The sequence below is a fragment of the Pristiophorus japonicus genome, chromosome 1 (assembly GCF_044704955.1).
Source record: "Pristiophorus japonicus isolate sPriJap1 chromosome 1, sPriJap1.hap1, whole genome shotgun sequence".
Classification (NCBI taxonomy): domain Eukaryota; kingdom Metazoa; phylum Chordata; class Chondrichthyes; family Pristiophoridae; genus Pristiophorus; species Pristiophorus japonicus.
In genome coordinates, this window is record NC_091977.1 from 55,121,569 (window position 1) to 55,147,893 (window position 26,325).

Below are 26,325 nucleotides of genomic sequence, written 5' to 3' on the forward strand. Positions count from 1 at the left end.
CAAGCTCACGGTCTACAGAACTTTAGTAATACCCGCCCTCCTGTATGGCTCAGAAACATGGACCATGCACAGTAGACATCTCAAGTCGCTGGAGAAATACCACCAACGATATGTCTCCGCAAGATCCTACAAATCCCCTGGGAGGACAGACGCACCAACGTTAGTGCCCTCGTCCAGGCCAACATCCCCAGCATTGAAGCACTGACCACACTTGATCAGTTCCGCTGGGCAGGCCACATAGTTCGCATAAGAACATAAGAATTAGGAACAGGAATAGGCCATCTAGCCCCTCGAGCCTACTCCGCCATTCAAAAAGATCATGGCTGATCTGGCCGTGGACTCAGCTCCACTTACCCGCCTGCTCTCCATAACCCTTAATTCCCTTATTGGTTAAAAATCTATCTCTGTGATTTGAATACATTCAATGAGCTAGCCTCAACTGCTTCTTTGGGCAGAGAATTCCACAGATTCACAACCCTCTGGGAGAAGAAATTCCTTCTCAACTCGGTTTTAAATTGGCTCCCCCGTATTTTGAGGCTGTGCCCCCAAGTTCTAGTCTCCCCGACCAGTGGAAACAACCTCTCTGCCTCTATCTTGTCTATCCCTTTCATTATTTTAAATGTTTCTATAAGATCACCCCTCATCCTTCTGAACTCCAACGAGTAAAGACCCAGTCTACTCAATCTATCATCATAAGGTAACCCCCTCATCTCCGGAATCAGCCTAGTGAATCATCTCTGTACCTCCTCCAAAGCTAGTATATCCTTCCTTAAGTAAGGTGACCAAAACTGCACGCAGTACTCCAGGTGCGGCCTCACCAATACCCTGTACAGTTGCAGCAGGACCTCCCTGCTTTTGTTTTCCATCTCTCTCGCAATGAAGGCCAACATTCCATTCGCCTTCCTGATTACCTGCTGCACCTGCAAACTAACTTTTTGGGATTCATGCACAAGGACCCCCAGGTCCCTCTGCACCGCAGCATGTTGTAATTTCTCCCCATTCAAATAATATTCTCTCTTACTGTTTCCCTCCCCCCCCCCCCCCCCCAAGGTGGATAACCTCACATTTTCCGACATTGTATTCCATGCCAGACACGAGACTCCAAAGCAAGCGCTCTACTCGGAACTCCTTCACGGCAAACGAGCCAAAGGAGGATGGCGGAAACGTTACAAGGACACCCTCAAAGCGTCCCTGATAAAGTGCAACATCCCCACTGATACCTGAGAGTCCCTGGCCAAAAACCGCCCTAAGTGGAGGAAGTGCATCCGGGAGGGCGTTGAGCACCTCGTCTCATTGCAGAGAGCATGCAGAAATCAAGCGCAGGCAGCGGAAAAAGCGTGCGGCAAACCAGTCCCACCCACCTCTTCCCTCGCCGACTGTCTGTCCCACCTGTTACAGGGACTGTGGATCTCATCTTGGACTGTACAGCCACCTAAGAACTCATGCTAAGAGTGGAAGCAAGTCTTCCTCAATTCTGAGGGACTGCCTATGATGATGATGATGATATCCACCAGGAACTGGGTAGAGACTGCCCAAACATAGGGCCCCTTTACAGCCAGCAGGCAGAGACTTCCATTCACACCAGTCTGGGTTAGGTTTGAAGCTCGGACCCAGAAGTTAAAGGCCAGTGTCTAACCCACTACTATAACCCAGCTCCCACAATGGATATTTTTGAGAACACAAATGAAATCCTCTGGAAGAATGGCAGCCTATGAATCAGAAGGCCAAGGATGGAGGTCTGTGGAGCAGAGTGTAACTGATTGTCATGTGAAACCACCACATAGGCATATTCCTGGCTGACATTAACTTGATAAACCACAGCTTCGCAAATTTCTTAAATCTAGTCAGCCTACTGCATAAAACAGAATACCTTGGAATTTAAAATAGTGGGCTGTTAAGTGGTTTTGTCAATGATGAAAGTGGATTCTGGTACACGATTAGTCATTGTTCAGACTTTCTTCACTTTATTCGGAGTATATACGCCTCATGGAAACTTTGGCACTGTTCACAGTTGTAAAAGTTCAATCAAAGCTTTTCCACCAATGTCAGTCAGACCTCAAGACAAAAGGGACAGAATTTAGCATCCCACAAGAAACAGACTTGGCTGCTTTGACATAGCTTTCAATTAAATATTCCTGGATCAACATAGGGATATGCAAGAAATTCTCCCATTTTATTGCCATCGGCATCATAGTGAAGCATCCTGAAACAAACGTCACAGAAAAAGCACGGGTCCTCGGGAGCAAAACGATCATTATTGGTCACCCATCTGAAACAAAGAAATAGTGATACAATTTTTAAAAATTATGCTTGGACAGCCGATTCAACAGTGCTTTTTGGACACATTTTTGCAGCGACAATTCCTTCCCTCTCTGATTTTCTTTGATCAAACCTTCCTGCTCGATGTAGTCAGCTTGCCTACTTATTGAACCACAAAGGGACTAGTTTGATACTAGTGTGAAAAGAAAATGACATCAGTACGAGTTACATTCCCATTTCACAACTATAAAGTACATCAAGTGACATGGCATCACGGCATTCATAAAAGTGCTTTAAGGCATTTGACAGTATACCAAGAATGTTACGGTATGTAACACGTCAAACTGAATTGCTGCCGTGTTTCAGAAGCCGAAAAGAACCATTACTGGCTCGTGAAAACGTGAGAAGTCATCACTGGAACAATATCCTGTATGACCTTCAGACAAGGCTAAAATCACAAAGCTAACACATCTGTGATAAGATTACTGATATTATCTCAGTCACAGCATGTTCAATTTCTAAACCATTGAAACATTTTATTTTGCAGACGTGAAATCTCTCAAATTTTTAGGAATTCTCCTGCTTGCCAACCACAGCTGGATTTTAAAAAAGAAACAGCTACCACGGCACACCTATTGTGGAAGTGCTCTCCCACCTCCTCGTTACATCTTCTGATTTGGTGATGAGAAAACGACGCTTGTTTTTGATGGGACCTTCTCTGTGGTGTTAATAAAAAAAATGTTGTAATCGACTTTAAAGAGCTGTGCTACTGTCGGAATCAAAAACGTGGTGGTACAACAAACCCATCCAAAAGAAGCTCAACAGCTTCCAGTGTAGATGCCTGCAGCGGCTCTTTAACATCAGATGGTTTAACAAACTGACAAATGAAAGTGTACTTCAAAGAGCAGTATAGTATTCGGCAGTCCCTCGTATCGAGGATGACCCACTTCCACACCAAAAAGGGATGAGTTCACAGGTGTTTCAATGAGGGACCTGACATTCTAGGTCCCGAACTACATACTGAAGGGTGGAAGATGCCTGTGCATGGATTCTTTTAACGTGGGTGGCCGTTGCACACCAACCACTTCACGGGCTTGACACAGCTAGGTCTTGATCCAGTGGCAAGGATTAACCAAGATGACTGGAGACCAAACTCTGCTGCACAGACCTAGTGCGCACGCATGCTCCTACTATCCATAGATCGCATTGTGGGTTGGCCAGTGCTGCCCCTGGGCCCTCGGTGCTCCTGATCCCCAAACCCTCTCCTCTCCTGGGCCCTGATCAAAAATGGAGCAGTCAGAAACAGGACATCAATTAGTCTCCTCTTATCTTGGAGACATCAAATATCAACACTGTTTTTTGAAATATCAAAATATTAAACTCCAGCCTATTGAAGGGTTATCAGCAGAAACAAACACCAACTAACAGAATGAACACAGTTCATTAGGATGTGAATAACAGCAGCAACAACAGCAGAATCCAAACCCTGCAGTCACTTGTGAACTCGCTGGTGTCTCAGCAGGGTGGATGACTGAGTGAATCCCTGCCCACACTCAGAGCAGGTGAACCGTGGGAATGTGGAGACTGTGGGAAGGGATTCAATTACCCAGCTGAGCCGGAAACTCATCGACGCAGTCACACCGGGGAGAGGCCGTTCACCTGCTGTGTGTGTGGGAAGGGATTCACTCGGTCATCCAACCTGCTGGTACACCAGCGAGTTCAAAGAGCACAGATGCCACCAATGTATGAAACAGTCCAGGAGAAGATGGAGCTATAATGGCCACATTCTGATAATGCCCGACACAAGGATCCCTGGGCAGAGATGGAATTGGGGAGAGTGCTAGGGGTTGACCAAGAGGAACTCTACACAATACAACAATGGATGCAGCTGCAGCACACCTGCAATTACAGGAGCTGGAAGCAAGAGCCAAAAGACAGAATTGGATGTGGTTGATTGGTTACTGCCTTATGTGCCTCAATGGCACAGGAAGAATGTGGAGAATGAATAATGCACCATGTCACAACAGTACCCCTACCATCAGTTAAATTACATACTCTGGAAACAAACAGTTACCTATTCACATTGTTCACAGTCGAGAGTGCATTGTCAAAGAGAACAGGGAAGAAAACTGCAACAATAAAATCTTTTAGCAACTGCGATCCGAGATGATCTTTGGTGGGGTCTTTTGGGGTCAAATTGGCTCTACAATGACAAACCAGTCAATTTTATATTGGAAGAGTGCTCTGGTTCGATAATCTGAGGCAGGCAGGCCTACACCTTACAAAAGCAAAATACTGCGGATGCTGGAATCTGGAATAAAAACAGAAAATGCTGGAAATCTCAGCGGGTCAGGCAGCATCTGTGAAGAGAAAGCAGAGTTAATGTTTCGGGTCTGACGAAGGGTAGTCGACCTGAAACGTCAACTCTGCTTTCTCTCCACAGATGTTGCCTGACCCGCTGAGATTTCCAGCATTTTCTGTTTTTAGGCCTACACAGTTGCTGTTTGACCAGATATGGAATACCAGATGTATTGATGAGACCAGCCACTGGGAGCAGAGTCGACCCACTTAGCTTCAGATGACTAAGCAAGCCAGTGCCCTAGTGAGTAGGGTGGCCCTATATGGACAAGCAGTGTGTTAAAGCAAGGTGCATAGTTTTAGCTCACACACACACTTTGATGCCCCGCCACACCCACCCCAAGAACTGACTTTTACTAATTTGCCCCAAGTTCTCCAGGCTTATGTGGAGTGTGTCCTCAAGGATTGTAAGTAAACACACTTTATTCATGCAGCTCTCGCAGTAGTTCAGTTTGAAGATTTTGAAGCGTAGCGAGGAGTTTCTATGCATGTCAGACACACGACTTGCCAAAGAAAAAAAAGTTGATTCATAAAGCAAAGCATTGCTGCCCCTTCCCACCGACCCAAAACAAATTTGTGAACAACACCAACTATGAGGGTCGTTAACACATTATAAAACAGCACACTACCTACCGGACTATATATAACTTGCAAACAGAACACTTCCGAGTCCACAGCCAGGGTTTTTTGATCACACATGGGTATAATGTTTTATCCAGGCAATCATCACGATGGATGACTCTGTAACAGCAAATAAATAAGTGTTAGTGCTTATGCCAGTTCTGAACCTCATCACAAGAATTATAAAGCACAGTGTGCTCGGAGATAATGGTACGGCTAAGTACTTTGGTTTAGTTACATTCTATACACTATGCATTGAATGATAAAGGATATTTACACTTTCCATAAAAAATCCCTCAAATTCCTTTTATTTAGCTTTATGGTGTCGCAACATTTTAGAGCTTTAATGGACTATGCCAGAGTAGTAAGAGTAGACCAATATCCTCGCGGGGAGTTTTGCTAGTGCTGCTGGGGAGAGTTTAAACTAGCTTGGCAGGGGGATGGGAACCAGAGAACAAATTCAATAGGGAAGGAAGTAAAGCTGAAATTGGAAAGCAAGAACGTTGAAAGTGTATCTGTAAGACAGAGGAAACAAGGGTTAGTAAGTAGTAATCAAGGAGGTCTTCCTGTGCTAAATGGTATATACTTCAATGCAAAGAGTATAGCGAATAAGGCAGATAAGCTGAGAGCACAGGTTGGCACTTGGGAGTATATCATTATAACCATTAGAGAGACATGGCTGAAAGAGGGGCAGGTTTGGCAGCTCAATATTCCTGGTTACAGGATTTGTAGACAGGACAGAGAGGGGGGTAAAAAAAGGGGGGGGGGTTGCAGTATAGATTAAAGAAACTATTACAACTGTGAGGAGGGATGATATGTTAGAGGGATCATCAAATGAGGCATATGGGTCGAACTGAAAAATAAAAAAGGGGCGATCACACTGCTGGGTGTGTATTATAAACCCCCAAACAGTGGGAGGGAGATAGAAGAGCAAATATGTAGGCAAACTTCAGTGAAGTCCAAAAATCAGAGGGCAGTAATACTAGGGGCTTTCAACTATCCTAATAGTGATTAGGACAAATACAATGTGAAAGGTACAGAGGGTGCGGAATTCCTAAAATGCATTCAATAGAACTTTTTTAGTCCGTATGCAACAAGCCCAACATGGGAGGGGGCATTTCTGGATTTAGTTTTGGGGAATGAAGCTGGACAAATGGAAGAGCACTTGGGTACCAGTGACCATAATTCAGTTAGATTCAAGGTAGTTATGGATAAGGACAAGGGTAGACCAGGAATAAAAGTCCCAAACTCGGGAAAAGCTTACTTTGGTAAGTTTAGAAGTGATTTAGCCACAGTGGACTAGAAACAGTTACTTGAAGGTAATTCAGTGTCGGAATAGTGGAAGACATTCAAGAAGGAGATCTGGAGGGCTCAGGCCAAACATGTGCCATTAAAGAAAAAGGTTGCAAATAACAATTCTAGAGCCCCCTGGATGTCTAGGGACTTACAGGGGAGGATAAAGAAAAAAAGGGAAGCTTATGTCATATACCGACAGCTAAATACTGTAGAATCTCTGGAGGAATAATAAAAGTTCAGAGGTGAAATTAAAAAGGATATTAGGAATGCTAAGAGAGAGCATGAAAAATTCTTGACAAGTAAAATCAAGGAAAACCCAAAGATGTTCCATAAATATATTAAGAGCAAGAGGATAACTAAAGAAAGGGTAGGGCGTTTTAGAGACCACGAGGGCAATGTGTATGTGGAGGCGGAAGATGTGGGTATGGTTCTCAATTAATACTTTGCGTCTGTTTTCACAAAGGAAAGGAGCAATGCAGATACTGCTATCGAGGAGGAGTGTGAAATTCTGGATGAAATAAACAGTGAGAGATGGAATATTAAGGGGTTTAGCAGCTTTGAAAGTGGATAAGTCCCCAGGCCTGGATGAAATGCATCCCAGGCTGTTGAGCGAAGCAAACGAGGAAATAGCAGAGGCCTTGACCATCATTTTCCAGTCCTCTTTGGATTCAGGCATGGTGCCGGAGGACTGGAAATGTGGTACCGTTGTTTAAGAAGGGAGAAAGGGATAGGCCGAGTAATTATAGGCCTGTCAGCCTAACCTCAGTGGTGGGAAAATTATTGGAAAAAATCCTGAAGGACAGGATAAATCTAAATTTAGAAAGGCAAGGATTAATCAGGGACAGTCAGCACTGATTTGTTAAGGGAAGATCATGTTTGAATAAACGAATTGAATTTTTCGAGGAGGTAACCAGGAGGGTCGAAGAGAGTAGTGCGTATGATGTAGTGTATATGGACTTTAACAAAGCTTTTGATAAGGTTCCACATGGCAGACTGGTCACAAAGGTAAAAGCCCATGGGATCCAGGGCAAAGTGGCAAGTTGGATCCAAAATTGGCTTGAGGTAGGAAGCAAAGGGTAATGGTTGATGGATGTTTTTGTGACTGGAAGGATGTTTCCAGTGGGGTTCCACAGGGCTCAGTACTGGGTCTCTTGCTTTTTGTGGTATACATCAACGATTTAGATTTGAATATAGGGGGTATGATTTAAGTAGTTTGCAGATGACACTAAAATTGGCTGTGTGCTTGATAATGAAGAGGAAAGTCAGGAGGATATCAATCTACTGGTCAGGTGGGCAGAACAGTGGCAAATGGAAATTAATTCGGAGAGGTGTGAGGTAATGCACTTCGGGAGGGCTAATAAGGAAAGGGTATATACACATTAAATGGTAGGCCACTTAGAAGTGTAGATGAACAAAGGGACCTTGGAGTGCTTGTCCACAGATCCCTGAAAGTAGCAGGCCAGGTGGATAAGGTGGTTAAGAAGGCATACTTGTCTTTATTGGCCAAGGCATAGAATAGAAGAGCAGGAAGGTTATAACTTGGAAGAAGGGACCAAGTATAACGTAGCCAAGTTTGCTGATGATACAAAGATGGGAGGAAAAGCAATGTGTCAGGAGGACACAAAAAATATGCAAAAGGACATAGACAGGCTAAGTGAGTGGGCAGAAATTTGGCAGATATAGTATAATGTTGGAAAGTGTGAGGTCATGCACTTCGGCAGAAAAAAATCGAAGAGCAAGTTATTATTTAAATGGAGAAAGACAGTGGGACCTGGGGGTATTTGTGCATGAAACACAAAAGAATAGTATGCAAGTACAGCAAGTGATCAGGAAGGCCAATGGAATCATGGCCTTTATTGCAAAGGGGATGGAGTATAAAAGCAGGGAAGTCTTGCTAGTTATACAGGGTATTGGTGAGGCCACAACTGGAATACTGCGTGCAGTTTTGGTTTTCATATTTACGAAAGGATGTACTTGCTTTGGAGGCAGTTCAGAGAAGGCTCACTAGGTTGATTCCAGGGAGAAGGGAGTTGACTTATGAGGAAAGGTTGAGTAGGTTGGGCCTCTACTCATTGGAATTCAGAAGAATGAGGTGATCTTATCGAAACGTATAAGATTATGAGGAGGCTTGACAAGGTGGATGCAGAGAGGATGTTTCCATTATTAGGGGAGACTAGAACTAGAGGGCAAAGTCTTAGAATAAGTGGCCGCCCATTTAAAACTGAGAGGAGGAGAAATTTCTTCTCTCAAGAGGGTTGTAAATCTATAAGGGAATAAGGGTTTGGAAAGGTGACATGATAGGTCCAAGTCAGCAAGTGAAAGGGAAATCATGCTTGACAAATCTTCTGGAATTTTTTGAGGATGTTTCCAGTAGAGTGGACAAGGGAGAACCAGTTGATGTGGTGTATTTGGACTTTCAGAAGGCTTTTGACAAGGTCCCACACAAGAGATTAATGTGCAAAGTTAAAGCACATGGAATTGGGGGCAGTGTGCTGACGTGGATAGGGAACTGGTTAGCAGACAGGAAGCAAAGAGTAGGAGTAAATGGGTACTTTTCAGAATGGCAGGCAGTGACTAGTGGGGTACCGCAAGGTTCTGTGCTGGGGCCCCAGCTGTTTACATTGTACATTAATGATTTAGACGAGGGGATCAAATGTAGTATCTCCAAATTTGCGGATGACACTAAGTTGGGTAACAGTGTGAGCTGCGAGGAGGATGCTATGAGGCGGTAGAGTGACTTGGATAGGTTAGGTGAGTGGGCAAATGCATGGCAGATGAAGTATAATATGGATAAATGTGAGGTTATCCTCTTTGGTGGTAAAAACAGAGAGACAGACTATTATCTGAATGGTGACAGATTAGGAAAAGGGGAGGTGCAACGAGACCTGGGTGTCACGGTACATCAGTCATTGAAGGTTGGCATGCAGGTACAGCAGGCGGTTAAGAAAGCAAATGGCATGTTGGCCTTCATAGCAAAGGGATTTGAGTACAGGGGCAGGGAGGTGTTACTCCAGTTGTACAGGGCCTTGGTGAGGCCACACCTGGAGTATTGTGTACAGTTTTGGTCTCCTAACTTGAGGAAGGACAATCTTGCTATTGAGGGAGTGCAGTGAAGGTTCACCAGACTGATTCCCGGGATGGCGGGATTGACATATCAAGAAAGACTGGATCAACTGGGCTTGTATTCACTGGAGTTCAGAAGAATGAGAGGGGATCTCATAGAAACGTTTAAAATTCTGACGGGTTTAGACAGGTTAGATGCAGGAAGAATGTTCCCAATGTTGGGGAAGTCCAGAACCAGGGGGTCACAGTCTAAGGATAAGGGGTAAGCCATTTAGGACCGAGATGAGGAGAGACTTCTTCACCCAGAAAGTGGTGAACCTGTGGAATTCTCTACCACAGAAAGTTGTTGAGGCCAATTCACTAAAAATATTCAAAAAGAAGTTAGATGTAATCCTTACTACTGGGGGGAATCAAGGAGTATGGCGAGAAAGCAGGAATGGGTTCCTGAAGTTGCATGTTCAGCCATGAACTCATTGAATGGCGGTGCAGACTCGAAGGGCCGAATGGCCTACAAATGCACCTATTTTCTATGTTTCTATGTTAAGGGGAGCGGGCAGAGAAGTGGACCTGAGTCCATGATCGGATCAGCCATAGAAACATAGAAAATAGGTGGAGTAGGCCATTCGGCCCTTCGAGCCTGCATCGCCATTCAATAAGATCATGGCTGATCATTCCCTCAGTACCCCTTTCCTGCTTTCTCTTCATACCCCTGGATCCCCTTAGCCGTAAGGGCCATATCTAACTCCCTCTTGAATATATCCAATGAACTGGCATCAACAACACTCTGCGGCAGGGAATTCCACAGGTTAACAACTTTCTGAGTGAAGAAGTTTCTCCTCATCTCAGTCCTAAATGGCCTACCCCTTATCCTTAGACTATGTCCCCTGGTTCTGGACTTCCCCAACATCGGGAACACTCTTCCCGTATCTAACCTCTCCAGTCCCATCAGAATCTTATAAGTTTCTATGAAATCCCCTCTCATCCTTCTAAACTCCAGTGAATAAAGGCCCAGTTGATCTAGTCTCTCCTCATATAACAGTCCAGCCATCCCGGGAATCTGGTGAACCTTCGCTGCACTCCCTCAATAGCAAGAACGTTCTTCCTCAGATTAGGAGACCAAAACTGTACACAATATTCCAGGTGAGGCCTCACTAAGGCCCTGTACAACTGCAGTAAGACCTCCCTGCTCCTATACTCAAATCCCCTAGCCATGATCATAATAAATAGCGGAGCAGGCTCGAGGGGCTGTATGGACTACTCCTGCTCCTATTTCTTATGTTCTTATGCTTAAATTGTATAATACACTGGTTAGGCCACAGCTGGAATACTGCATCTGGTCACCATATTGTAGGAAGGACGCGACTGCACTGGAGAGGGTGCAGAGATTTACGAGAATGTAGCCTGGAATGGAGAATCTTAGCTATGAGGACAGATTGGATAGGCTGCGTTTGTTTTCCTTGGAACAGAGGCCAAGGGAAGACCTCGTTGAGGTGTATAAAATTTTGAGGGGCCTGGATATAGTGGATAGCAAGGGCCTATTTCCCTTAGTCGAGGAGTCAAAAGTTTAAGGTGGTTCGTGGAAGGTTTAAGAGGGGATTTGAGGGGATGCTTCTTCACGCAGAGGGTTGTGGGGATCTGGAACTCACTGTCTGGAAAGGTGGGGGGGGATGCAGAAACCCTCACCACATTTAAAAGGTGCTTGGACCTAGAGCTGGTAAGTGGGATTAGATTGCATAACCTCTTGTTGGCTGACGCAGATATGATGGCAAGTACTTCAGGGAATCGAATACAGCCAGAATGATCGCCTGGACTAGTTTCAATCACCTGGATGGGTCGGAGAGGAATTTACCCAGATTTCCCCCGCCCCCCAATTGGCCTGGGTTTTTATCTGTTTTTTTGCCTCTCCCAGGAGATCACATGGCCCCGGGTAGGGTGGAGTGTGAAATGTGCGATACATGGGGTATTGCAGTTGTGTGGGGCGGACTGGTTGGGCCGGATGCTCTTTACCTGTCTGCCATTGTTCATAGGTTTATATATAACCTTCAGGGCTGCTGACCAAGGGCCGTGTGGCTCTTTCTCGGCCGGCACGGACACGATGGGCTGAAATGGCCTCCTTCTGCGCTATAAATTTCTATGCAAGCTCATTAAGAATTCCTCATTTAGCTGTACTATCAGGAAGAGGCTCCAAGCTCAGATTCTGCAGTTTTACACAAATGAAGAACAAAAAGAGGAAAGTTACACTGGCTGATTCTCACTTTCTCCCCCACCCCACCCCCATGCTAATTAAGAAATGGTGCTTGTAGAGCTATGACAGACAGATCACATTCTCAAACCCCTGGCAAGAGAACGTGCAGGAAAAATGGAGCAAAGAAAAAGCTTTACACATAAGAGATATTTTGATAGGTGTAAAGTGGAAACAGATGCAGGCTTGGATTACACATGAAGGGTCGATAAGTCACACATCTCACTCGCAGATGGAACTGTACATAGAAAAATCAAACAATGGGCAGAGATGTTTGGGTTATTTTAAGTATGGTACAGCCCACTAAAACTCAGCTCAGAACCAACATTTTTAAAAGACTTTGTAGTTGGTAAATCCTCAGATTTATAGCTCAGCACCAATAATTAAAAGACTGGCGCATTATTTCACTATATTTGTCTTCGTTTCTCTCCTCGCCCCAACTCACAAACAGGAAAATAGCACTTCAGTTTTTCATTTCACTCCCCAAAAGAATCTAATTAAACCCCACTCGACATCTCAAAAGTTATTAACCCTGAAACTCTCCATCTATTATCAGTAATAAGTCACAGACTTAAAGCTAAAACCACATTCATCTTGGTTTACAGCAACGTCGCGAGACTCTTTCAGCACTTCCGCTGGCTGAAGATCTCTCAATGCTGCTGCTCACTTACCACACTGTTACCCTCCACCTGCAGAAACTGCCAGTCCCAGTCCCGTACCACCTAACATAGGTCATGCTTCCATGAAAATTCTACTCCAAGACAAAATGGTACTTTCTGCCTCTAAAGTACCATGCAGGGGGCTGCTGCAGCTGCCTCGGGACACACCATGTTGAAAGATCAAAGAGTGACACTTGAGCAACAGAAAGGCTGCATCTGGCACGTGAGCTGCATATTGGCCAACACTGGATTGAGTGATCATTGCTTCTTTTGGAATCGTCCGATCCCCAAAACAGCTGCTGCATTGTCTACATTGAGTGCGCTTCAAAATAATTCATCATCTCTGAAGTGGTTCTGAGGCTTTTCTCAGAGACTTGTTAAAGCACAATGCAAATCTTTCTTCTTCCTAACTGCTAGGTTAACCATGAAGTGATAACATTCATGGAGAAAGACACTGTCCAAATTGTTACCCTTTCTGGGTACAGGAGGATACATGGTGCAAGTGGCAGGAAAGAGGCAATTAGACAAAACAAAAAGGACAGTGTGGATTGAAAACCTCAAATAAATGGTCCCTTTCTGAAGTACTGCGTGCTAAAGGCAATTATTAGTTACCAAGCTCTGTGAAAGACAAAAATAGAAATATTGAAAGTCACGAATATGCTCTCCTGATGGCTGAGAGTTTACAGTAATGCCAACCCACCATCTCAAATCATGAGACAAACTCTTAAAGATTATGAGATTTGGTAAGAAATCATGAGTTGCTATTTTCCCCTGAGCCCTCACTGACCTTTGCTGCCAGACAGGAAGCGCATTCAGCTGTCACTAACCGATTACTGACATAAGAAATAGGAGCAGGAGGATCACTCGCAGGTCAGCCTCACTCTGCTTCTGACCGTTACTCTTTCCAGAACATAATCTCTTCCAGCCCTACAACCCTCTGAGATCTCCTCGCTCCTCCAATTCGGGCCTCTTGAGCATTCCTGATTTTAATTGCTCCACCATTGACAGCCATGCCTTAAGCTGGCCACATATCATCATCATCATCATAGGCAGTCCCTCGGAATCGAGGAAGACTTGCTTCCACTCCTGAAGTGAGTTCTTTGGTGGCTGAATAGTCCAATACGAGAGCCACAGACTCTGTCACAGGTGGGACAGATAGTCGTTGAGGGAAGGGGTGGGTGGGACTGGTTTGCTGCACACTCTTTCCGCTGTCTGCACTTGATTTCTGCATACTCTCGGCGTTGAGACTCGAGGTGCTCAGCGCCCTCTTGGATGCACTTCCTCCACTTAGGGCGGTCTTGGGCCAGAGACTCCCAGGTGTCAGTGGAGATGTTGCACTTTATCAGGGAGGCTCGGAGGGTGTCCTTGTAATGTTTCCACTGCCCACCTTTGGCTTATTTGCTGTGAAGGAGCTCCAAGTAGAGCACTTGCTTTTGGAGTCTCGTATCTGGCATGCGTTACTATGTGGCCTGCCCAGTAGAGCTGATCAAGTGTGGTCAGTACTTCAATGCTGGGGTTGTTAGCCTGAATGAGGACGCTGATGTTGGTGCGCCTGTCCTCCCAGGAAATTTGTAGGATCTTGCGGAGACATCGTTGGCCACACTCACTCTAACGTTAAGTACAAGCGGCAACCTTTGTTGCCCCCAGGCGGTTTGAATTCTTCAGGAGACAGATGTGCTAATTGGGTTGGCCTGTAAAAGGAGAGGTGCCTCAACATTTCTAAAAATGTAAATTTGACACCAGAATTCTGATTTTCAAAAGTAAGCTCCAATTTCCCCCCCTTTTTATGTTATTACAATTTTTATTAACTTACATCAGCAACAAGACTAAAACCATAAATCCACCTCTAGTGCAATATTGGACTTCATAAAAAAGTAGCTAATAGAAGTTAAACTTGCGTCATTCTTCTTCCCTCCGCTAAAATGATTCCTTGCCTCACCTGGTGATTGAAAACCTGATCTTACAAACCCATCTGGAATAGGATTCATGTACAGCTCAAAATTCACACAAACGCGTTTCTCACTTCCTCTACTAAAACATTTCACTGGCATCTTACAGCAACAAACTACCTTCTGACTTCAGTGTTCTCAATCAGGCCAACATCCCCAGCATCGAAGCAGTGACTACACTCGACCAGCTCCGTTGGATGGGCCACATTGTTTGCATGCCCGACTCGCGACTTCCAAAGCAAACGCTCTATTTGGAAGCGAGTCCCAGGTGGGCAGAGGAAACCTTTCAAGGACGCCCTCAAAGCCTCCTTGATGAAGTGCAACATCCCCACCAACACCTGGGAGTCCCTGGCCAAAGACCGCCCTAAGTGGAGGAAGAGCATCTGGGAGGGCGCTGAGCACCTCAAGTCTTGTCACCGAGAGCATGCAGAAAGCAAACGCAGGCAGCGGAAGGAGCGTGCGGCAAACCAGACTTCTCACCCATCCTTTCCTCCAACGACTGTCTGTCCCACCTGCGACAGATTGATCAGCCACCTGAGAACTCACTTTTGCAGTAGAAGCAAGTCTTCCTTGATTTCGAGGGACTGCCTATGACGATGACAACCTTCTTATTCACCTGTTGCAGGTAAAACTTGGTGACTCACCCACTTGTAATAGGTTTAATAAGATGTACTACACTTCATATCTACTGATCGGTGTGTGGCGGTTGTAGCCTTTCAATATCCTTCATTTACTGGCTCAATGATGGGTAGTTTGTCTTGGTTAAGCCCAATGGCAACAAAACCATCTCTCACAATGAAGGACACATGGAATATGTTCTTCACAGCCCCCGAGTGAGAATAGTGATCAATTACAAAGTCAAAGAAATTGATCGGCGTTTCAGGATCAGATTTTAAGTACTCCTGCAATAGTCCCAAGATCCCATCTAATTCCTTTTCAGTGGCTTCTTGGTGAGATTCATCCATTTTTTTCAGCTATGAAGGCATTATTCTGCGTCCTTCCTTAGTTGGGAGCCAGGAGCTTGTCCTCAGACATGGTACAATCTGAGACGGCCAAGTTTCTCCTGCTCCCGGTGCCTCTCCCGCTGCCATCCCATTCGAGGTACTGGAGGACAGCGGCCAGGTAGGCAGGGGCTCTGGCCCTGACATGGTCGGCATAGTAACTCTTGCAGAGTTGCCGGTCAATGCAGCCGACAGGAAACTGAGATCGGGTCTGGATGAACAGGTCTTAGGTTTGGCACATCCTTTACTTTCCATCCAGTTTCACCATGACCAGATATCTGCAGCTCTGCCTGCAGCATGTGGTGCTTCTCAGAGGGACACACAAAATGTCACCCGTTGAGAACCCCTGACCCCCTCCCCAACCCATATGTCCCCAGCAGCCAATCACAAGAAAGATATCATGACTTACCGGAGTGGAATTGCAAGAGCCACTCAGATGGGGAGCACTTTCAATAAAAATTGCAAGTCTCGATTAAATCACAAGACTTGAGTAGCTGAACACACGGATACAAAGGTCACAGGTTTAATTCCCAGTTTGCACTGATCTCAGCTGAAGTGGCAGTATGAGTGCTACAACTGGCTTCAATGTCCCTAAATTAGGGAGGGGAAAATTAGACAGAGTTCTTGCACTTGACACCTATCCGTTTATCGCTGCTGGAAGTGCATACTTGTGGATATTGGATGAGGAAAGGTCAAGCTTAGCTGCAAAAAGCCCCCATCGTCCCCTCTGTGATGAAATGCACCGAGAATATTGAGCAACACCCCCAAGTATGAACAATGACCACTTTGACAAGGTGCCTGGCATCTCTAGAATCGTATCCCATCATATTTCAAGTTGGGAGAGAATGGGCGAGGGGGAAGAGAAAATTGAAAGAAAAATAAATCTCTAAACACAAGCATGTGTTTCTTAATCCAGTATAGAACTGAACCATTTCTGAAGTTGAAAGCTTGAGGGGAGAAAGGGAAGTGGAAATTCTCACAACTAATATTTGACTTTGCAATCATTTCATCTTTCTTTACCTGTCAAAAAGCTGGAGAAATGCCAGTCGTCACACAGGCAGCTATTTTTGATACTGTACAGACAATTAATAATTAACAAAAAAAAGCTGCTGCACTAACCATTTTCAGTACATTCAGGCTAGTAGAATTTTCAATATACAACGAAAACACCATTAACAAGACATTATCTGGCTCAAAAATGTATCATAGCTGTGGTGTAACTCATTCAGTGTCTCTTTAGCAATTGCTACAAGCTAAGGGTGTTTTCTTGCCAAGAAAGATTTTAAAGGTAGAAACTTTCTTTTTTCTTAATTATAGTAATCAAACTCAATTTAGTTTATAATTGATGACCAGCAGCCTGCATTTGCATTGGGGAGACAACAAATAAATTATGAACAGAAATAATCAAGAGGGAAGACTTTTGGCCAGGCTTAATGGTAAATTTCATTTTTGGTGCTTTTTCCAATAAATTAATACACAAAGCTTAAATAATGCAATACCATCCAAAGATTATCAGAATAAGAATAGCAATGAGGAAAAGAACCCTTGGTGAAGCAGTGTTTTGGAGTTTCAGCTGCTTAATGACTGCTCATCTGCAAACACTGTCCTTCTCCGCTGTAGGCATTTATACAGTTAATTCTGTGACCCACTTCATGAATTTTATTAACCTTTAACATCTCATTACAAAAACAACCATAGTGTAAAGATAGTATGAATAACCTGTGTGCTCTGAAGTTAGCATTTTTGAGCCTGAAATTCATTAAAATACCTGATGTCCGTAATGATGATAAGATGCTCACAATCACCTTGGTGACCATACAAGTAGGGAAAGCCAACTTTAATGTACATATCGTTGAAAGTGTAGTCCTCCATTTTAGCCGTATGAAATTTCCCATAACCTCTGTCATGTGACTCTGCCCATTCAATAATGGTCCTAAAGAGAACAGTGTAAATAGGGATCATCTTGTGCAGTAAAACAGATTGTGAAAGCACAAGTTAAGTTACCTCTGTTTAAATGGAGGAAGCAGTATTTAGCTGATCAAAGTTATGCTGCTGTATGGAGAACTATTATTCTAACAAGCTTACTGGATAATGGCAACCATTCATTATCACATTCAGATTCACTGAATCACCAAAGTAGGCTGTGAAGTTTGATAACATAATTCTCCTGATGTCCTGGCCAACACTTACCCCTTAACCAACTCTATCAATAAAAAAATAAAAATTGACATTCATGTCACTGCTGTCTGCGGGACCTTCCTGCGCACAAACAGTAAACACGAGTAAGCTTGTACACTTGGAAACATTTTACCACTGGGAACAGTACAGCACAGCACAAAATGGATTTAATTGCCTGTAAATGAGATACATGATAATTACATTTAATTAGTTTGTCACCTGAACGACTAACATCTCGGTTGTTGTCTTAAATTTTAGTCATTGCTATTTTTTATTTTGTATTTTTTCCACACTTTGTTCCCCCTTAAAATGTTCTCCCCTTCTCTCCTGAAGGTGCTGACTCTATTGGCTACAGTTCCACAGACTGCAGCCTTCCAGCATTTAGGATAACATTATGAGGTGGGGATGCTGATTGAAACAAAATTGGATTTGCCTACAAAACAAGTAACTTCACTTGAAAAGCAATTTTGTGGCTAAAACGTGCTTTGGGACGGCGTGAGGATGTGTATTTCTTCCCTTTTCACAACTCAGGAGTAGATCAATACTGGATGTGCCAGAAAAGTGCTGTAAATGCCATAGTGTATTTCAACACTTTTTACCTGGAATCTCCAGTTATGATTTGTATGAAAACATTTTCTTCAACAACTATGTAACATTTAGGATTTAGCCCAAAGTAATCTCAAACTTGCTGGAAACTACTTGATTTGATTGCATATCCACAGCTGCACAAGTAGTTCTACACCGTTACAACTAGTGCATTTGATACCCTCAGCTAACAGGGTGGGAAAGGAAGTTACATGAATGTTCCATTGTGCTATTTTAAGAGGGCCAGTGTACCTGCTCAAATCTCTGCACTCAGAATATCTCAAGTCATTATAGAAGGTTTCTTCAAAGAAGAAATAGGCCGACTTGTACAAATCCTATTAAAAAAAGGCAAAAGATTATAATTTTTATTCAGTGTGTATAAATTCGTAATATAAAAAGCAATCAAATTAGCTGAAACAACAGGCATTAATCACTTCAGCAGGTTCAAAAATGCAGCAGTTCCTAATATTTCATTAATTTCTTTAATTATAAATGTTATAATTTTGCTAAAACTCTTGTTTGTGCTGCATCTGGTTTTACATATTTAATTCACAATGTTTGGTAGGTGTTAACATTTTAACAAGTGGATCAAACAGAAGAGCCTGATGTCACTCAGAGTACAGTTAGGAGTTGGGGACTTAAAGAAAGCTTGGTGCTGGAAATCAATAAAAACAGAAATTGCTTGAAATGCACAGCAGTTTAAAGGTGACTAATATCTGAAGGGATAGATGGGTTAACATTTCAGGTTGAAGCCTACAGAAATTAGGCTCAGTGAAAAGGTTAATTGGAAAAACCCACATTCATAACTTTTACATGCAACTGTTAGAATTCTTTGCATCACCACTTCCCCCAACAGCAGTTTAGCAACTAAAATGTCATGTGCATGTTATTTGTAGCATTAAGGACTTCATAAAATCTTTTGGAAAAAAAACATTAATGGATATGTAATCTTTGTAGCTATCAAGCATCAAGCTGGGAAATCTCCTTCACTTCGAGCATTGTGTGTCACTTTACTGAGCTGTTAATACATTTGTATTATATTACATACCCAATTTTTCCCTCTCCTGAAGTTATTAACCCTTGATGGCTTAGTTCTACGTTACCCAACTCTTGCTGTCAAGCCCTTGGATCCTGCCCAGTTGGCCATTCCTTTCCCCCTTTAAAAAAATTCATGGTATATAGGCATTGCTGGCAAGGTTAGCATTTACTGCCCATTCCTAATTGCCCTCAAGGTGGTGGTGGTGAGCCACCTTCTTGAGCTGCTGCAGTCCGTGAGGTGAAGGTAGTCCCAGTGCTTTTAGGATTTTGACCCAACAATCAAAGTCCAAGTCAGGATGGTGTGCGACTTGGAAGGGAATTTGGAGATGGTGGTGTTCCCATGTGCCTGCTGTCTTTGTCCTTCTAGTTATTAGAGGTCATGGGTTTGGGATGTGCTGTAGAACAATCCTTGGCAAGTTGTTTCAGTGCATCATCATCATAGGCAGAGAGTTCTCAGGTGACTGGTGGTCCTGGTCTTCAAACTCTCTCTTCCTCAGGTGACCGATGTCTGCCCTTGCTGATAGTAGACTCCCGAGGTATGGAAAATGGCCCACGTTGTCCAAGACCACGCCATGGATTTTGATGACCGGGGGGGGGGGGGGGGGGCAGTGCTGTGTGGTGGGGTCAGGCTGGTGCAAGACCTTTGCCTTACGGATGTTTAGTGTAAGGCCCATGCTTTCGTACGCTTCGGTGAAGATTTTGATGATGGCTTGGAGTTCGGCCTCTGAATGTGCGCAGACACAAGCGTCGTCCGCCTACTGTAGTTCGATGACAGTAAGATGACATTGCAGCAAGGAAGATTGAGAAGAGCGTTGGCATGTTGACACAGCCCTGCTTGACCAGAGTCCGGACGTAGATTGGGTCTGTGGTGGATCCGTTGGTCAGGATCACGGCTTGCATGCCATCGTGGCGCAGGCAGAGGATGGTGACAAACTTTTGGGGGGCAGCCGAAACAGAGGAGGACGCTCCATAGTCCCTTGCGGTTGACAGTGTCAAAGGCCTTTGTGAGATCAAAGAAGGCCACGTCCAAGAGTTGGTGCTGTTCCCTGCATTTCTCTTTTAGTTGGCGTGCGGTGAAGATTATGTCCATTGTACCCATTAGTGGACGGAATCCGCATTGCGACTCTGGGAGAAACTCTTCAGCCACAGGGAGAAGACGACTGAGGAGAATTCTAGCGATGACTTTCCCAGTGGCCGACAGCATGTTTCAGTGCCTCTTGTAAGCTGCACACTCTGCAGACTGGTCTGCCGGTGATGGAGTGAATGTTTAAGGTGGTAAATGGGGTGCCAATCCTAAGGCCATTTAGTCTTCCTAGATTTTAGTCTCACAACTACTGGCTGCTTGGTGCTATCTTTCCCAAGTGACCATTCTTCCTGACTGAACAGACAGCAAGTCTGTCTAGTCCAATAGGCTATTTGATTGTGGCTTCCATAAATTATCCTACGGTCACCAAAGAGAAATAAACTTTCCAGATAGCCATCAGGAGCGGTTACTCTGCACAGATTCAGAAGATGAACCGTAGAACAGACTAAGGGTCAATCTTGGAATCTCTGGTCTACAGGGATTAGTAATAAAATAGGGGTATCATTACCCACAGAACCACTGGAGGAGCAGAGTGCCCATTCTTCATTTACATGTCTGGACAGTGAGCATCAAACATTCAACTGTGGAGAGCATCACAATGCTATCTGTACAGATTCCGATCCTAACCTCACTAGATGCTCACATGTGCATTTTCCAGTAGGAGTCATTGCCCAGATTTAATTCACAGGAGCGATTAATCCTGGCTGATTTTTCCCCCTCCCTGATTCCCAGGGCATGGAGAACTATTGTTGGTAAGCTCTCAATTGTTGCCCTGACTGAAAATATGTAACTCAGCACAAGCCATCAATCAAATATGGGACCTTCTGGTCTATTCTTCTGGATTTATGAAGGGGACGTCATGTTTGACAAATTTGCTGGAATTCTTTGAGGATGTAACAAACAGGATGGATAAAGGGGAATGAGTGGATGTGGTGCATTTGGACTTCCACATAGCATTTGACTAGGTGCCACATAAAAGGTTACTGCACAAGATAAAAGCTCACAGGGTTGGGGGTAATATATTAGCATAGATAGAGGATTGGTGAATGAACAGAAAACAGAGAGTCGGATAAATGGTTCATTCTCGGGTTGGCAATCAGTAACCAGTGGGGTGCCGCAGGGATCAGTGCTGGGACCCCAACTATTTACAATCGATATTAATGACTTGAAAGAAGGGACTGAGTGTAACGTAGCCAAGTTTGCTGGTGATACAAAGGTGAGAGGAAAAGCAATGTTTGAGAAGAACACAAAAAATATGCAAAAGGATAAAGACAGGCTAAGTGAGTGGTCAAGAATTTGGCAGATGGAGTATAATGTTGGAAAATGTGAGGTCATACACTTTGGCAGAAAAAAATAATCAAAGAGCAATTTATTATTTAAATGGAGAAAGATTGCAAAGTGCTGCAGTACAGTGGGACCTGGGGGTACTTGTGCATGAAGCACAAAAGGTTAGTATGCAGGTACAGCAAGTGATCAGGAAGGCCAATGGAATCATGGCCTTTATTGCAAAGGGGATGGAGTATAAAAACACGGAAGACTTGCTACAGCTATACAGGGTATTGGTGAGGCCACACCTGGAATACTGCGTGCAGTTTTGGTTTCCATATTTACGAAAGGATATACTTGCTTTGGAGGCAGTTCAGAGAAGGTTCACATGGTTGATTCCGGAGATGAGGGGGGGTTGACTTGAGGAAAGGTTGAGTAGGTTGGGCCTCCACTCATTGGAATTCAGAAGAATGAGAGGTGATCTTATCAAAACGTATAAGATTATGAGGGGGCTTGACAAGGTGGATGTAGAGGATGTCTCCACTGATAAGGGAGACTAGAACTAGAGGGCATAATCTTAGAATAAGGGACCGCCCATTTAAAACTGAGATGAGGAGAAATTTCTTCTCCGGGTTGTGGATCTGTGGAATTCACTGCCTCAAAGAGCTGTGGAAGCTGGGACAGTGAATAAATTTAAGACAAAAATAAACGATAAGGGAATAAGGGGTTATGGAGATTGGGCAGGGAAGTGGATCCGAGTCCATGATCGGGTCAGCCATGATCTTATTGAATAGCAGAGCAAGCTCGAGGGACCGTATGGCCTACTCCTGCTCCTATTTCTTATGTTCTTATGTGTTAACAGAATAACGCACAACACTTCAGTACATTAATCCATTAATCAGAAAGGGATAACAAATGTGCTGGTGTGTTCCCAACTTAAGCTTGGAGAGTAAAGCAGTCAGTTCAGCTCCGAATCCAATACAATTTTTAAACACTGGAAACTAAAGGATATATAAATCTCACTTGAAAACATGAGGCCACCACAGTTCTTAGGCCTGTGTTACCAAAAGTAGGTCTTTTTGTCTAATGTTGTTTTGATAGCTGTCACTTTACAACTTTACAATAGTTTAGCGGCCAGCTAGTATCAAAAACATGCGCAGAGTGTGTTACAAGTCTCCTTGAAACATACTAGAGTGATTTGTGACACACAATTTGGTACAGTTTGCATTTGACGGATATCTCCTTTTTCATTTTGAGAGACTAGTTACTCAAAACACACAATGAGACCGTCTACTCATTAAAAGCAAGGTTCTGTTTGAATCAGGAGATTGGAGAACCTCAAGAAAAAGTCTCCTGTTAATTCTTGCTAGGAAATTGAGCTGGAAACTCTCTCAAGGAAGGGCAGCAGAACAAACCCCATGGGTTAAAGCAGCAATTAAAATAATCCTCTCAGGTTGGCAGTTACCAAGTATAATAGATTAGATTCGTCCTTAGAGTTGCAATCTGTTACTTTATCATTTTGAGCAACAGTCTATCTGCTCGAGTGGAGAAGAGCCTTATCAGGGTATAAGGCCTATGAACAATTACCAAACAGGGTTTGCTTTTCTTTAACCTGCACACTTTACTGATAATTTTCTTAGACTTCAAGGCAAGTGCAAACATTAAGGCCCCAAGTTTCCACACGCGGCAAAACAGGTGCCCCTCCGAGCTGGGTGCCCGTTTTTCGCGCCGAAAACGGCGCCTGAAAAAAAAAAACGTGCTATTCTCGAGCGCTTTGCACCTCGATGTCTGCTTGTCGTGGCGCCTAGGGGGCGGAGCCTACCACTCGCGCTGATTTTGTAAGTAGGAGGGGGCGGGTACAATTTAAATGAGTTTTTTTCGTGCCGGCAACCCTGCACGTGCGTGTTGGAGCGTTCACGCAAGCGCAGTCTGAAGGAAACATTGGCACTCAGCCATTTTAAAAAGTGCTACAGAAAAAGTGAAAATGTATTTATTGAACCCTTGCAAAGGCTTGTATTTTAATTTTCTTGATATTTCTGTGTGTGAGGGAATGCATTCTGTAATTAAAGATAGACTGTGATAAACGGGATACATGCACTTGTTTGAGACTATTCAAATTCTTTGCAGCTGTTCAATTTTTAAAATTTTTTAATAAAACCACATTGCCCTTCCATGATCAGCACTGAGGCTTCTTGCAGCTTTCTCCCCCTGCCGTCCGTCCGTCGGGCCCGACGGCAAACGGCTGCCTCAAGTAATGAGGCTTCCTGCAGCCTTCTCCCTGCCTCCCCCCCCTGCTGTCGGGAACGGCTGCCTCAAGTAATGAGGCTTCCTGCAGCCTTCTCCCTGCCTCCCCCCCCCCCACTGCCGTCGGGAACGGCTGCCTCAAGTAATGAGGCTTCCTGCAGCCTTCTCCCTGCCTCCCCCCCCTGCCGTCGGGAACGGCTGCCTCAAGTAATGAGGCTTCCTGCAGCCTTCTCCCCGCCTCTCCCCCCCCCCCCCCTGCCGTCGGGAACGGCTGCCTCAAGTAATGAGGCTTCCTGCAGCCTTCTCCATCCCCTCCCTCCCTTTCCCCCCCCCCCACCAGCCGTCGGTCGGTCCCGACGGCAAACGGCTGCCTCAAGTAATGAGGCTTCCTGCAGCCTTCTCCCTGCCTCCCCCCCCTGCTGTCGGGAACGGCTGCCTCAAGTAATGAGGCTTCCTACAGCCTTCTCCCTGCCTCCCCCTGCCATCGGTCGGTCCCGACTGCACACCGCTGGCTTTCACACAGGTAGGAACATGGTTTATTTAATCTTTTCTTTGCTTATAAATTTTTATTCAGGTTGGATCTTTTTGTATAATATTTGTATAAGTATAACTAAGGATTTATTGTAGAATGTAATGACTTCCCTTCCCTCCCCTCCCCGACGCCTAATTTGTAACCTGCGCCTGATTTTTTAATGTGTAGACAAGGTTTTTTCAAACCTACAAAAATCTTCACTTGCTCCATTCTAAGTTAGTTTGGAGTACGTTTTCACTGTGGAAACTTTCAAATCAGGCGTCAGTGGCCGGACACGCCCCCTTTTGAAAAATAAATTCTGTTCAAAAGTGAAACTGTTCGACCTGACTAGAACTGCAGAAAACTTAAATGTGGAGAATTCCGATTTCTAAGATACTCCGTTCTCCACCAGTTGCTCCTAAAAATCAGGAACAAATCATGTGGAAACTTGGGGCCTAAGATTTGGCAATGTACCCATGACAGTGATCTGAAATGCAAGAGCCAAAATAATCTACAGTTTAAACAAACAAAAAATTCCTTAATTTCCTCCCCAATATCCTTTAACCATGCAGCTCTGTGCTCTTCTTCCACAATTATCTTGGTCTACTCTGCCACGACACTGACACCATTCTAATACAAGTCACTGGTGACGCCTTTTGTGAATGTGACCATGGAGCAATTCCTCTTCAACCTCTGTGTTGTTAAACACAATCAATCACTTCTTATGTACGCTGACAACACCCAACTCAATCTCTCCACTACCAGCTCAGAACACCTTTACACTATTAGGCCTTACATCAAGTTATGTATGAGCCAGAACCAATGTTCTCTCTAAGCTGTGCGGACACTGTCTGTTGGTCCCGCACAGCATGTTTTTCCAATGCGAGGAGGGGACGTGAACCTCAAAAAAATTAGGGGGAACATTGGCCAGAATTTCTTCAGCTCAACACTGTGAAGACCAAAGTTACCATAACTCTACACCCCTGCCCCAACTTCATTCACATCGCTAGATTTTAGCACAGGCTGAGCCAGACATTGCAAACCTTCAGTACCCTTTTTGATCCATAGCTAGGTCCCAAACTCCAAACCCTATCCATCACCAAGAATGATTACTTCCACGACTGCAATATTACCCACCTCCCTCTTTAGAATAGAATCATAGAAATCTATAGCACGGAAGGAGGCCATTGCGGCCCATTGTGTCCGTGCTGGCCGACCAAGAGCTATCCAGCCTAATCTCACTTTCCAGCTCTTGGTCCGTAGCCCTGTAGGTTACAGCACTTTAAGTGCACATCCAAGTATCTTTTAAATGTGGTGAGGGTTCCTGCCTCTATCACCCTTTCAGGCAGTGAGTCCGACACCAACCACACTCTGGGTGAAGAGATTTCCCCTCAGACCTCCTCTAAACCTCTCACCAATTACTTTAAATCTATGCCCCCTGGTTGTTGACCCCTCTGCCAAGGGAAACAGGTCCTTCCTATCCACTCTATCCAGGCCCCTCACAATGTTATACACCTCAATCAGGTCTTCCCTCAGCCTCCTCTGTTCCAAAGAAAGCAGACCGAGCATCTCCAATCTTTCCTCATAGCCAAAATTCTCCAGTCCAGGCAACATTCTTATAAATCTCCTCTGCACCTTTCCAGTGCAATCACATCGTTCCTGTAATGTGGTGACCAGAACTGCACACAGTACTCCAGCTGCAGCCTAACCAGTGTTTTATACAGTTCAAGCACAACCTCCTTGGCTCTTGTAATCCATGCCTCGGCTAATAAAGGCAAGTATTCCATATGCCTTCTTAACCATCTTATCAACCTGGTCTGCTACCTTTAGGGATCTGTGAACCTGCACTTCAAAGACCCTTTGTTCTCTACACTTTTCAGTATCATTTAATGTGTCTTCCCTTGCCTTGTTAGACCTCCCCAAATGCATTACCTCACACTTATCCGGATTGAATTCCATTTGCCACTGTTC

The 26,325-nt window shown here is 44.4% G+C and overlaps 1 protein-coding gene across 1 annotated transcript in view; it reads right to left on the bottom strand.

Moving 5' to 3' along the window:
• Positions 1 to 1,941: 1,941 nt before the first annotated feature.
• The window catches only part of snapc3 (small nuclear RNA activating complex, polypeptide 3), a 49,202-nt gene continuing 24,818 nt past the window's right edge, over positions 1,942 to 26,325 (bottom strand). The window contains exons 6-9 of the mRNA XM_070880022.1: positions 18,464 to 18,546; positions 17,217 to 17,381; positions 5,251 to 5,358; positions 1,942 to 2,269 (exon numbers count right to left, since the gene is read on the bottom strand). Coding sequence (XP_070736123.1) covers positions 2,122 to 2,269; positions 5,251 to 5,358; positions 17,217 to 17,381; positions 18,464 to 18,546 — 504 coding nt within the window. The 3' untranslated portion in view covers positions 1,942 to 2,121. The remainder of the gene's footprint in view (positions 2,270 to 5,250; positions 5,359 to 17,216; positions 17,382 to 18,463; positions 18,547 to 26,325) is intronic.